The 13,839-nt window shown below is 40.2% G+C and overlaps 1 protein-coding gene across 1 annotated transcript; it reads left to right on the top strand.

The window, feature by feature from the left end:
• Positions 1–671: 671 nt before the first annotated feature.
• Positions 672–12,547, top strand: LOC117291001 (matrilysin-like). The gene is made up of 4 exons (XM_033772597.1): positions 672–1,140; positions 6,932–7,200; positions 8,898–9,181; positions 11,191–12,547. The coding sequence occupies exons 1-4, from the start codon at positions 1,027–1,029 to the stop codon at positions 11,394–11,396; spliced, it is 873 nt and encodes a 290-aa protein (XP_033628488.1). The 5' UTR covers positions 672–1,026; the 3' UTR covers positions 11,397–12,547.
• Positions 12,548–13,839: the final 1,292 nt, after the last annotated feature.

Here is a 13,839-nt window from a genome sequence, read left to right on the forward strand (position 1 = left end):
CAATCAATCATTGTTGCCCTAGGCGCCAGGCAGAAGCCATAGACGAAAATGAGTAGTCGCAAAATAAGGCTACGTCATTTTCTTTAGCCTGGTCTTCAGATTTTATAACACAGAAGCGATATTATTTGTCTATGTAGTTGCAAAACAAGGCTATACGTCATTTTCTTGCAGCTCCTCCCACCTCTATAAATGAGGAGATAAAGAACGAATCAAGAGTTTCGGCGAAATACCTTTCTTATCTTACCCCCACTGGTCCTTGCGGTGCCCCTACCCTTCACAAATAGGTCCTTGTAGTTCATGTACACCTTCCTACATGTACATACGCACGGCCCACACACAATGAGTGAAACAAGGCTACGTAATTTTCTTAGCTCCTCCCGGCCCAGCTCTAAAACAATGAAGAAACAATGGCGAAATATCCTTTAAAGTTTCTTATGCCACCCCTACTGGTCATTTCTATCTGCCCCCTTTTCATACCTTTTGCACAAAGTTCATGTACTTGCACGGTACATGTGCATTGTATAATACACCTTCTTATGTACCATACTGGTGGTACCACATGCATGTACATGAGAACGGCCCACACATACATTGGCATAAAGCAGACGTGACGCGAAGCGCGCCACGAAGTGACGTAGGCCTGCCAAAACATTGGGCACTCCAAGTTTAGCTGTGCAGAGCGGCACATTATTCGACCTCAAACGAACCGCAAAGCTTTATAAGGACGTTGCACAAGTTGTTGGGGGTAGAAATTATTGCGCATACTGAAAAGTAAGAAATCGCTGGATGCCGTGGGCGTTGTGAACTACTGTGTACAATAGTGAAAGTGAACCGAGACTTGAAAGTGAGTTCGAGGAGGTGTGTGAATACCACCGACGAGTGACTGAAAGCATGTGATAAAAACGTGTTCGCAAGGCCGTGATATTTTCAGTATTTGTTGACACTCTTGTCGGATCAGAACGTGGAGATAGGACCACAGTGGGCCGAGGTTTTATTTCGCACTCGGAAACGTTCCAAGCACCCAAGATGTTTGCTCTCCTGTTTGCCGTTGTCTTGCTGTGTTTCTCCAGCAGGGAGGTCTTTGGATTTGCTTTACCGTTAGCACCCGGAATGGGGCAAGACAAACTTCTTCGAGGAATGGTGAGTTACTCGTAAAAAACTGGTTGTAGTACAGTATTATCGTGGGGCCTGTTCTACCCTTCACTCGCACTCTAGCATGGAGCTACATGCGCTATGATGGGTGGGTACTGAGACCCTACGAGGTTCGTTCCTCTATATCGTCTCCTCGAACCTCGTGGAGACTCATGGAGACGATAGCGGTACGAACCTCATTCTAGGACTAGCTAAGAGTAGGTAGACCTATTATTGGGAAAACATTTTCTGGTGTTAACTTTTTTTAAAGGGTAAATACCTTTGGTTTTCGGAATTAACCTGTGAACAAGTAGTTCAAAAGTTTTTTTTTTTTTTTTTTAGGTATTGCCGAAATCAAGCAGATAGAATACCCTGTTATCAGAACACACATTCTGAGATTAAGACAAGTTTCTCAGATTCACATTTAAGGGATAAAATCTGATATTTTTTTTCCATAAAAGGAAAACCACATTTCCTCAACGTGAAATGATTTTCGAAACGCTTTATACTATTGAAAGCTGACTGTATTTCCACACCAAGTAAGTTTGTATTGCCATAAATTTAAAGAGTGAATACCAAACGCATACCTCCTTTAAGGGTGTTTAAGAGAATCAAGGGGTGGGTTTCTCGAGCAAATTCCCCCACCGTGCCCGAGGATCACAAGTGAACCTCAACGCCGCCCGGCCACCAATGTTAGGACTATTTGAAAGTACTAGTGCTGGATAACCTTTAGCGGAACCGCAGTGATTGACGAAATAATTATGTCCGGTCTATGGGGGTGGTGCAACATTATGCAATGCATTGAACATGGTTGTTATAAGGCCTAAACATAACGACTTCAGTTTAGGCCTACAAATATGCAGTAATGGGAAAATGTAGGCATATGGTTCTTATGAATAAAGCCACATGACAAAATAAGATTTTAACGTTATGATTAAAATGAGCAAATTGACGTACTCATAGGAAACGAAAGGAAACCACCATTTTTTTGTTTTCACAAATGAAAGACGGAACGTTTGAACGTTTTAAGAAATAAAATCAATTCCCACTGTTGTTAGACGACTGACATAACCGAAAGACTATTACTTACAACAGCTTGAGCAGACATAGTGGCAATGGCTGGTGATCATGTCATGTCATGGTAGGACGAATTGATTGCTAACTTATAATACGTATCAGATTTGTTTTAATTAGTAGCATTCAGAAACTACACAATTGATGAGGCGAAATCTGATCAATAATTATTATTCAGTCTAAAAGATGCGATGAATTTCTTATGCATTGACTCAAGTCTAGAGGAAATTGATTTATTTCCCGATGTTAATCTCTCACCACCTTGTCAGATTTTTTTAATTACTGATTCATCCTTACATGCCGAAAACTGGCAAACCGGACACCGTTTATTTCCTCCCCGATTTCTTCAAAGTAACACACGCGTGAAAAAATGTGCACATATTGATGTCAAAATTCTAAATGCGATTCGTCTCTGGTGTTCCATCTATTGTTTATGCTTTCTTGAAAAAACAACCTTTCACACGAGAGCAATTTAGGAAGGGTTCCTTGCTAATATTGGATCATGGAGGAATGATTGGATGAAGCAAGATCGTAAAATGAACCTCGTGTGAAAGGTCAACAATGTTTTTTACTGTCCAAATTCTCCCGCAAATTCAAACATTGCTAAATTTGTACAAACATGCTTAAAAATAAGCAAGGGACCCCAGTTAAATTACTGTCCCGTGCGAATAGCACTTTCCTTCGTGTGAACGAACTTTCGAGAGATGTGAACTTTCTTGACGTGTCGTCACTCAAATGTGACACGTCAATCTTCATTAAAAACAACGTCATTCATTCAGCCATTTTCTCATGAAGGTTGCATTTTTTCTTATACAAACAATGAAGAGATTAGCTCTCGTGTATTTTCTTTTACCGTAAAAAAGCTCCGGATGAGAAGCATCTCCCAATATAATTGTCACTTCCATTGCACAAGAACAAACCTGATAAACCTATAGTGGACGTCCAAGCAACCTTGGTGCAAATTTAGCCAATGTTTACCCGCCATAATTGGGGGAAATTCACCGTGCGGAGCACATCCTTGAAAAAAGTTTGCTTCGCTACTTCGCAACATGAAAATGTAGGAATTGAAGTTGACAAGGAGAAGGAAAAAAAGTTCCGTATGGTGCTTCTCAGATAGTTCCCATGCCGCCCGATGGAGGCCCATGCGTCATTAACTCCAATGCCTCCCCAAAGACTTGACCTCTCGGTCACCCCTCTTAAGATAACAGGCTGAAGGGTCCTTCTGAGATACGGAAGCCGAGAGCGAACACTTAGTGTTACCTTTATTAAGATGTGGTGGGCGGTTATCGTGCTGTATTTTGTGTTTTGGGGTGGGGTGTGGGCAATTTTAAGGCGAAACTGATTGTATTTTGATGGTGTTTAACTAAATGTCTCCCTTTAAGTAAAATTATGTCTTCATCTTAATCGTTCGCGTCTTGAAAGATTCTACCTCGTGGTTTTAGGATCTGCTTGGTGAGATACGGAAGCCGAGAGCGAACACTTAGTGTTACCTTTATTAAGATGTGGTGGGCGGTTATCGTGCTGTATTTTGTGTTTTGGGGTGGGGTGTGGGCAATTTTAAGGCGAAACTGATTGTATTTTGATGGTGTTTAACTAAATGTCTCCCTTTAAGTAAAATTATGTCTTCATCTTAATCGTTCGCGTCTTGAAAGATTCTACCTCGTGGTTTTAGGATCTGCTTGGTGGTTTAGTAATCCTATAGTGGAACGTAGATGTGCACAGTACGAAGATACTGGACACTATTGGTAATTACTCCAAAAAAATTGTTAGCATAAAACCTTTCTTCTTAGCGAGTAATGGGAGCTGTTAATACAGATGTATGCATATGTTGGGATAGCACAAAGTGAGAGTACTGGTCTTTGACAATAACCAAATGTGTCCACTATCCAGTGCCTCTTAGCAAAAAAAACCGTGGTAGGTTGATTGAGAAAATCCAAGAGAGCAGCAACTTTGTTTTTCTGTTTCCCCATCACTCCTGTTGTCTGCTCCTTTCTTATCTTTAGTTCCGCACTTCCGCACCCACGATTTTGTACTACGGTGTAGGCCCACGGCTCAATTCCTAGCTCAATTGACTAGAAAATCTCTCAGTGGGTTAATTTAGCAGGATACGGGGGCTTTACCCCCAAGGCCTCTTACCTCTTCACGGAATCAAATAATTTACATCTCCGTGATTAACGTAAATATTAAACAAACAAGATGAACAATGAGTGTGGCCCTTGCTCTGTGCACCTATTAACTCTTTAAGTCTTTGAGGTCACAATTTGCATGGAGTTAAAAGATGATCCCAAAGAAGTCAATTTCTTATTGTTGGTTTCTTGTCCGCCACTTAGCATGGCCTATTATGGTTAGTTCATATAAAACCACAGCCAAATAACATTAACATTGCTATAAAAATAGAGAAGGAAAACACGAACCTTGATGGGAATATGGCTACAGCATTTCTACCTCCATGGTGAGACAAAATTAATGTTTAACAAAGTAATCAAACCTCATCTTGAAAAACAAATCCAAGTTCCTCCCTAGTTGTTTCGGAAATGGTTCTTCATCTTCAAGATGCAAGATGCAACAAATCAGAGTTATTTATCACCGTATACCCATATGGCCCAGCTACTTATTTAATACAACAATATATTTTCTCATCCAGATACTTATTCAAATTTAACAACATACACCTTCATTATCCGGCTCCTTATTCACCTTCATCATGGTGTGGATATCTTGCTTTTTCTTTCGTCCGTCATAACATCCAAACCAAGGCTGAAAATGAAGTCACTTGCTCTGTGATCACCTACAGGCTACGGCTACGGCTAGCTGCGTCATCATGCGTTTACTCGTAGCCTCAGCTGTATCCGCCAATTCGGATAAAGCCCCTTTCACATGAGCGAAATTTAGCAAGGGTCCCTTGCTAAATTGTAGCAATGTTGTAAAATTGTATAAAATTGTGAAAGGACAATTATTTGTCAACTGCCCACGTTGCCTTGCAAAATCTTGTCAAACCATGGACAATTTCTTCCTCCATGGTCAAACATTGCCACATTTTACAACCACGCTAAAATTAAGCAAGGGACCCCGGTTAAGTTGCTGTCGTGTGAATCGCACTTAAGGCCTCACAATTTTACATCTCGTTTATTTTAAAAGGACACGACTTTTTTCTATTTTGCCTCAGTTTTTAGTGCATTGGAACATTGAGGTTGAAGTTGGAAGAACGGAATCCCCCGACGACTGTTTACCTTGACTATTTTGACAATAACATCGTGTGACCTTTCGGATGACCTTGTAAATATTATTCATAAGCTCCTTAAGAAATGACTTCATCATTCTGTTTGTCTATGCACGGACCTTAGACACTCCTCTCTCAACATTCAGACATTTATTTGATGACAAATGACGACACGACCTTCGGGGCTTCATGACGAGTGTGGGTAATGTAAACTGACATGGTGTTTAAAGGCACTGCCGTCGATTTCACCAAACTCTTCCCCAACTTTTAGGATTAATCTGAGAGCGAGTCCCACCCTTGCACTGTCACATGAAAACCTTAAGATAATCCTAAGTTAGGACTAGTTATTCGTTCTCACTCGAAAAAGGATTAATCCTTTATGTTTCGTGAAATCTAGAGACTTCGATGACCACTTGAGCCATAATTTTCTCAGATTTGTCATTCATGCATTATGTTGGGGACACACCAAGTGGGAACACTGGTCTTTTTTTATAACTACCCAAAGTGTCCTGTGCCTTTAAAGACGTCGACGCCGGTGGCTGATGGGTCGGGTCTTAGGGGTCCTGCACGGCCGTGCATCATCCTAGAAAACACGAATGACAACTGAACGTTCGTTTCCGCGAGACATTGAAAGACGGATTTTAAGGAAAGATTTTAGAAACCAGCCAACCATAGTGCAGACTGAGTAAAATAATGTGTTTGGGAAACTATACTCGTTGGCGGGAGGGGGGGGGGGGGGGTTGCCTAGGCCTAGTGAGTGAATAAGATGGCGTCAAGCTTTTGCATGATTGTATGTTGGTACATGTTGGTTGTTTGTATTTAGAAGCGTGTACTCATTCTCCATCATACACCCTTTGGTATTTTTAACTAACAAACAATAGGCCTATATTATTTCAGGCTCGGAAAAGTGAGATAGTTAAAACTTCAATAAAAGACAATAAAAGAGACATGTAGGCCAATAGCAATTTGTGTTCATTCATTGTCTCTCTCTCTCTTTCAAAATATATGCAAGTTGTATTAGTTATAAAAGTAGAGGACGGACGTGAAATAGTCTGGCCCATATTTAATAACCAGTAAAATGTTGGGAGTAAACAATATTTTAGTTCATAGTCCCCCATGTTACTACAATGGTTGAAGCGCTTTTAGTGAGGGCCTTTTCCAAAATCCTCGGCTGGGGCTCCGATGTTTGCAGCATCGACAAGCACTGCAGCAGAGCCCGGAACCGTATGGCCCGGGTTTGGAAAATGCCTGATGACCCATTTGTTGTTGTTGTTGTTTTTTTCTCGGTTTTTTTTTCAAAGAGCTGTTGAGCAAGAGGTATGCTGTTTAGAATTTGCTAAGCAACCTTACTAGAGAACAAGTCACGAGCAATGTGACGCTCATGACATTGGTTGGTGACCTGTGTCTGCTTATTCAAGCAATATAATATGTGAATAACAGTTTAAAAAAAGTTGTGTCCTGATGAGAGATCTGAAGACTAAAACTTCTCTTTCTCTTTTTCTGCAGGAATGGCTACAAAAGTACGATTACATCAAGATCGACGCCGGCAAAGACAGCGACGGTCTGGATTTCTCGATGATCAAGGACGGCATCAGTAAATTCCAGATTTTCAACAGTTTACCGAACACGCAGATGATCGACTCGGACACCATAGCCCAGATGGAGAAGCCAAGGTGCGGGTGTGGAGACCCGGAGTTCGCCGGAGTGGCGGAACGGGATGAGTTCCGGTTCGGACTGGAAGGAGGGAAATGGAACAAGACGGAACTGACATATAGGTGAGAACTTTATAGGCTGTTTGAACCGGACCACATTTGTCAAGAACATCCGGTAACACAGTTAAAACAAATAAAATATATTTGCATGGTCTACTTGATGAAATGAAGTGTGTACTCTTGTTTAAAGGCACTGGACACTATTGGTAGTAGTTGGTATTTACTGAAAATAAATGTAAGCATAAAAACTTACTTGGTAACAAGCAATGGAGAGATGTTAATAATATAAAACATTGTGAGAAACGGCCCCTCTGAAGTGACATAGATTTTGAGAAAGAAGTAATTTCTCACTCAAATAATTATAAATATTTGAAATTAAGCGTCTGAAAGCACACAACTTGTGTGACCAAGGGTGTTTTTTTTCTTTGATTATTATCTCGCAACTTCGACGACCACATTAGCTCAAATTTTCACAGGTTTGTTATTTTACGCATATGTTGAGAAACACCGAGTTGAGAAGACTGGTCACTGAACTAGTTGAGGGCAAACCCTGAGAACATGAAGATTGATTGAAGAAAACGAACCCGAACGTCAGAAGTTTCAAATTGAGTTAGGAAAGTACAATCTATAGGTTATGTTAAACAATACTTTGTTAATTATTATGACAAATTTCACCAGACTATGTCAAATAAAGGTTGAAGGGGAATATTGTCCATCCCGAGTCATCGTTGAATAAATGAATCAGGAATGGATGAATAGACTTTCTTCCATTTAAAAACCGATCTTTTGCCCCATCTTAATGAATTACTAACGAGCACAGCAGTTGGTTGTTTCATGTTTCTGATGGAGCCTCACCATGCATTGTCAACTTGGGAGGCCAGGGGGAAAATTAGGCCCACCGAGAGCCAATAAAACCTGATTATGGAAAACCCAAAGTGTCCCGGAAACTGGGTCATCACCTCTGACCCCTTAAAATGTCCGTGTTTCTTGGTAAAATGTGACTAAACCGAAGTGAAGAGCGCATTCCACTTCCATAACCTTCACATTTAACAATAAATTACACTTCAAATTCCATTATAACAGATAAGTGTACCTTCGTTTGTCCTAAAAGATGAGTTAATTTTTTTTTAAAGTGAAAACTGGTTATCGTTTTTTCGATAACCACTTAACCTTTTGAGTCATACATATTGTTCGTTTACTCTATAAAGCTGAGTAAAGTTTTGAAGTGCATAGTGTGAAAACTGAACAGTGTTTCTTTTAACCCTTTCACTTAACCCTTTCACATATAATTTTGTTTATCCTAAGTGCTAAGTAAAGTTTGGATGTTTTAAAAGTGAAAACTGATGTATGTTTTTGACATAATAAATTAACCTTTCATAATTTTTTTAAGAGAAAGGACCCAAACAAATTGACCGTTGCTTCTAACTTTCTGGTTGGAAACTCACTTGACCTTACGGTGTTTAAAAAAAAACAAAAAACTGATCATACACAATTTTTTTCGATAATCACTTGAAACCTGTCATATTCGTTTTTAAGAAAAAGGAAACATTTCTTTTGAACATTGTTCGAATTTTTTTGAGGGAAACTCACTTTCCGGGATTTTTTTTTGTTTTAAGGGAAACAATTATGACTGTTTTCCTTTATAACCACTTAATATTTAATATGTTTTTAAAGACCAAGGAAATCACTTGTTAAATATTGGTATATTTTTTGAGGGAAACCCATTCAACCTTTTCTCTTTTTCGTGTCTTCCGTTTCAGAATAACCCGGATCCCGAAACACCTATCGAAAAAGACCGTCCGTCGAACCGTGAGAGCAGCATGCAACGTCTGGAGCAGTCGCTCCCCGTTGAGATTCGACGAAGTCCGGTCCGGTCGAGCGGACATCAACATAAAGTTCATGGGGACGATGGACCATGGGGACCGGCGAGCATTCTGGCACCCCTTGGAAGAGGTGGCCCACGGATTCCCCCCTACACACCCGGAGCTGCCCGGTGATATTCACTTGGATGCTTCGGAGAATTACACTTTTGGAGATGAAGAAGGTATGTATTTTATTCGTTATTAAAGTGTGGGTTTTTTAAAGGCAGTGGACACTATTGGTAATTACTCAAAATATTTATTAGCATAAAACCTTTCTTGATGACGAGTAATGGGGAGAGATTGATGGTATAAAACATTGTGAGAAACGGCTCCCTCTGAAGTGCCATAGTTTTCGAGAAAGAAGTAATTTTCAACGAATTTGATTTCGAGACCTCAGGTTTAGAACTTGAGGTCTCGAAATCAACCATCTAAACGCACACAACTTCGTGTGACAAGGGTGTTTTTTCTTTCATTGTTATCTCGCAAGTTCGATGACCGATTGAGCTCAAATTTTTACAGGTTTGTTATTTTATGCATATGTTGAGATACACCAACTGTGAAGGCTAGTCTTTGACAATTACCAATAGTGTCCACTGTCTTTAACAAAAGGAAATTTGACTAGAGTGGGATTCGAACCAACGACCTCCGGATTAACGTACCATCGCTCTACCAACTGAGCTATCAAGCCCTATATTGGCGGTATCCCTTAAAGGGCACATTGCCTTGGATCGGGCGAGTTGGTATATGAAAAACGTTTGAAACAATTTTTTGTTGTTGATAAAATGCAGAGGGTTATAAATATGTTTTCAAAGTAGAAGATAATGACCCACACAAAATATGCCTCGGAATAGCATGGTTGTCCTTTTACTTTGTGGGTCAAAAAATGGCGTACCGTTACAGTCAAATTTTCAAACCCAAACCTTTTAAAACTTACACAATGGCTTATTGATATTAGACCCCCTACTTGATATTTTATTTTACAGTTAAAAGGTAAATACATTAGAATTAAAATTAAATGAATACCTCACATCCAAGATAATTTGGCTTTCAATGCACTCGAGTAGTTCGAAATATTGTTCTCAATAGTTTCATAAATTTTTTCTCCATCTTCCAAGACTTTATGGACTCATTGAAATCCAGCCTCCACAAATGAACTATCCAAGAGTGTTACTTTCCTTGTTGGTGACCTATTCTCTTTCTCAAAGTGACCTCCGCACCACTTGATTGCGGATCAGTTACACAATACAGTTACATACCATTTTAAACGCGGTCACGGCCAAACTACGGTGTCCAACAGAGGACATGCAAAGTGCATTTTTACGCTATGTGCGCGCGCTCCAAGTAAAGTTTAAAGTTTGTACATGGCACAATTTCATAAAGCCGGTAAGCATTAAAACTAACTAAGCACAGACAAATTTTGCTCAAAACCGGTTACCCGCATTATTTCATAGTTGCAACTGGTGCCCCAAAGCAGTATTTTCTGTTCAGAGTCTTTTGTGAAATTGGGCCCAGTTCGTATCTTAAATCTGGAGCACTTTCCCAATGTCCCTTCAAAGACACCGTACGATGTAACAAAAAGCGCTGGATAAAGTGACTCTATACTTCCATGGATTAAGTCAAAGTGTGCCTTCGGAAGATAACATTGCTCATCCTGGAAGCGGAAATATCACTGCCGCATGAGGGCGTACCTTGCTAATCACAAACACACCTCGATCTCAAGTAAAATTTGAGAAATTAATGTTCACGGCATTAGTTGACCTGTTTTAGTGTGCTTACAAGTTTCCTTTGGTACAGTGAACGATTTCCCTTGTTTAAGCAAAGTTAAATGCACACTAAACACTCCAGTTACTACTCAATATTGGGTTCCAATCAGTACTCACAAAATAAGCTCAGTCTAGTTGTTGACAAAGTTTGGACGAAATCGTTCCCTGCAAGTAATTAACCCAGTTTGAAACCATCAGCCAACGCACTAGGTTGTTTGTTTATACCAATTTACTTTCTGTCATATGTACAGCCATAAAACATGTACACCCATGACCCATGCCTATTTGTCAACCTACAACCCAATCTTACACCCATGTTTACACCAGCACCCAACTTTGTCACACTCATTTATTTGCAGTGTGACACTCCCGTTTATTTTTATACTCTATATATTTACACCCTTTTCCCTCTCCTTCCTTGTGCCCAGGGATCTATCTGCACCAGCTCCTCGTCCATCTGCTCGGCCACACCCTGGGCTTGGGTCACTCTCCGGACCCCAAGTCCGTCATGAACCCGGCCGTGCGACCCTACGACCCCGAGTTTGCCCTCACAAAGAATGACATGATGGGCTTGCACTCCCTCTACGGCAGGAAAAAGAGAGACAGCGTCCGCCGACAGCGTCGCCATCATTGACCTGAGAAGGAGTTTGAATAAAAACAACTTTTTCTTTATTTTGTGAGTGAGCTCTCCGAATCACGCAAATGCAACGAAAACATTACCAACTTCTAGTTGGTTGACACTGCTCTAGAATTGCACTGGTCGGCCGTGGTTCGAGTCTCACCCGAGTAATATGCCTGTGATATGTTTTCCAACAGAACTCGAGAAAGTGCTGAGCATACAGTGCTAGCACACATGGGTAAAACAAAATGCATATTCATAACCCCCGATGCAAATTTAACATCTATTACTACCAACTTTGGTATCAATCTCTTGTGTTGCCAGACGAAGACCAGACCCGAGAAAAACCAATGATTTTTGTAATTAAAAACCCATATCCGCTAAACTTCTTTTATGGAAGGTGTGACTACCTCCACCCCCCCCCCCCCGATCACCAACAACCACCCCACACGGTGAACCACAAACCCCCAAACTGACATTGATACTTCACATATGTTCATGACCCTAAATCCTTCTACCTTATGTACATAAATGATTCTTGTAAATAAAGCAAAGGAACCAGTTGGGTAAGGTCTTTTGTTCTAACCAAGATGTCAAAAGCTGACCGATGTGCCTGCTCAGCAGAATTGTTTTTGTTGAGAATTAATGCACAGAAACGAAACGGGCATTATTTCGGTACCATCGAATTTTATAATGTGCTTAAACGGCCATACAGTGACGGGCCTTTACACATACAGGGTACCGAAAGCAGAGTGCTAAACTGGGGGTGGGCCAATTTCAGAGAGCTGCTAAGCACAACAGATGATATTGACCTAACAGCATTTCCAAAAAGGGAACATTTTAACAACTTGTTATTTAAACCTTCCATAATACTGATTATGGTCCTAGCATTCCCTTGTTTTTATGTGGATTAGTGGCCCCAAAATGAAACACCTTGCGTAATACGGAGAGCTCCGTGTATATAATGCCATGTAAATAAGCTGTAAAGATAAAAACGAAATACTCTGCCTAACTGTTTGAACTTTTAATTTTTTAATCAACCAAAGATATACTAATCAAACTATTATGATATTTTCTTATGCTCTGTTATATATCTTTTATGTACACTTTCTGTTTGATAAGCTTTTGAAGTTTGTGTGTATAATAAAATATTGTACAAAGTTTAACTTCTGCAGCAGTCATGGTGTTGTATTATGATTATGTTTGAGGAAGACATTATTTAGTCTGGAGTTTCAATGACTTTCGTAACGATATTATGATGTCAATCTGATAACCATGGGTTTAGTATGGTTGTCAAACCAAAGACCAAGGACATTTTGGGTGAAACGCTCACGTTGAAGCTTGTTTCGTGCTTACTAACATAGCAGAAATAAACTGTTTTTTAAAAAGCCTGAAGCGCATTTCACAGGTTAGCCATGAAATTAGGTAGCCATTTTTGCGCGTTTACCATGGTTTTGCATCGTTACGTCATTCATTTTCAGAAACCGGAAGGCAAGCATGCCTTTTCGTGTGCTAATGCTGAAAAAGAAACTCGTAAAGTAAGCACAAAGCAGCTAAGCAGCTCTACGAAATTTTGCCCAGTGTGCAATTTAAACGGAAGCGCAAAATGCCTGATCTCTATAAACAGTGTTCTAGTTTATGTGTGTGGATCAACACAGTTCTTCCAAGGAACTACTGTTAATTTTACTTTAAAAGATCCCGCGGGGACTGTAAATATTTATGTAATCTATTTCCCAAAATAACTTAATTCTAAGAACAACCACAGGTGCAAAAACTTGTAAGTGTTGACATTTCGAACTTTATACTGCGTTTATTTTTTTTGGGATGCACTTGGCACCGGATAATGTTTTCCCCCTGCCTAAAAGAGAAGCCATTTTGTTGTCGTTGTTTTGTTTTGTTTTGTATTTCGCAAATTATTCGGGTCCCGCTGCTTTATGCCCGAAACACCTTTGTTCAGTTTCTGTTTACCGCGGTCTGATATTGGCTTAGTGTTGTTCATAAAAACAAGAGACATTAACCAGCGAGATATTAATAATGTTCCTTTGCCAGCTAGCTTGGCGTCTAACATCCCATGTTCAACTCCCATGGAAGTTACTGAGTTCCCATCGGGGCAACCCAAGTAATCAAAATAGTTCATGTTCCCCCAAATCTGGGTTTAGTTTCAGATCGAACGGGTCTCTTTACATCCTTTACTCTGCTTATGACCCGTCATTCCATGAGGCCAAGGCCTCCGGTAACCGAATGTTTTACGATTCTATATTTTATTTCTGAGATGTCCGCGGTTGTTTTTGACAGTGTCGTAAAAACCCCAAGGAGTTTCGAAGTAAGGAGGGAAGTAGAGCAAGGAGGTTGTTAGTCTTGGTTCAAGACGAGAACAGACGATGCAAAACTAAGCGGGTGATACGGCACACTACCCATGGTGGTGTGCGCTATATAAGACCTCGATATTATATTATTA

This window comes from Asterias rubens, chromosome 5, assembly GCF_902459465.1.
Source record: "Asterias rubens chromosome 5, eAstRub1.3, whole genome shotgun sequence".
NCBI classification, from domain to species: Eukaryota; Metazoa; Echinodermata; class Asteroidea; order Forcipulatida; family Asteriidae; genus Asterias; species Asterias rubens.

Coding starts and splice junctions, on each gene's coding strand:
- LOC117291001 (XM_033772597.1), top strand. CDS start 1,027: ATGTTTGCTCTCCTGTTTGCCGTTGTCTTGCTGTGTTTCTCCAGCAGG. Junction 1,141..6,931: donor ACAAACTTCTTCGAGGAATG/GTGAGTTACTCG, acceptor CTTTTTCTGCAG/GAATGGCTACAAAAGTACGA. Junction 7,201..8,897: donor AAGACGGAACTGACATATAG/GTGAGAACTTTA, acceptor CTTCCGTTTCAG/AATAACCCGGATCCCGAAAC.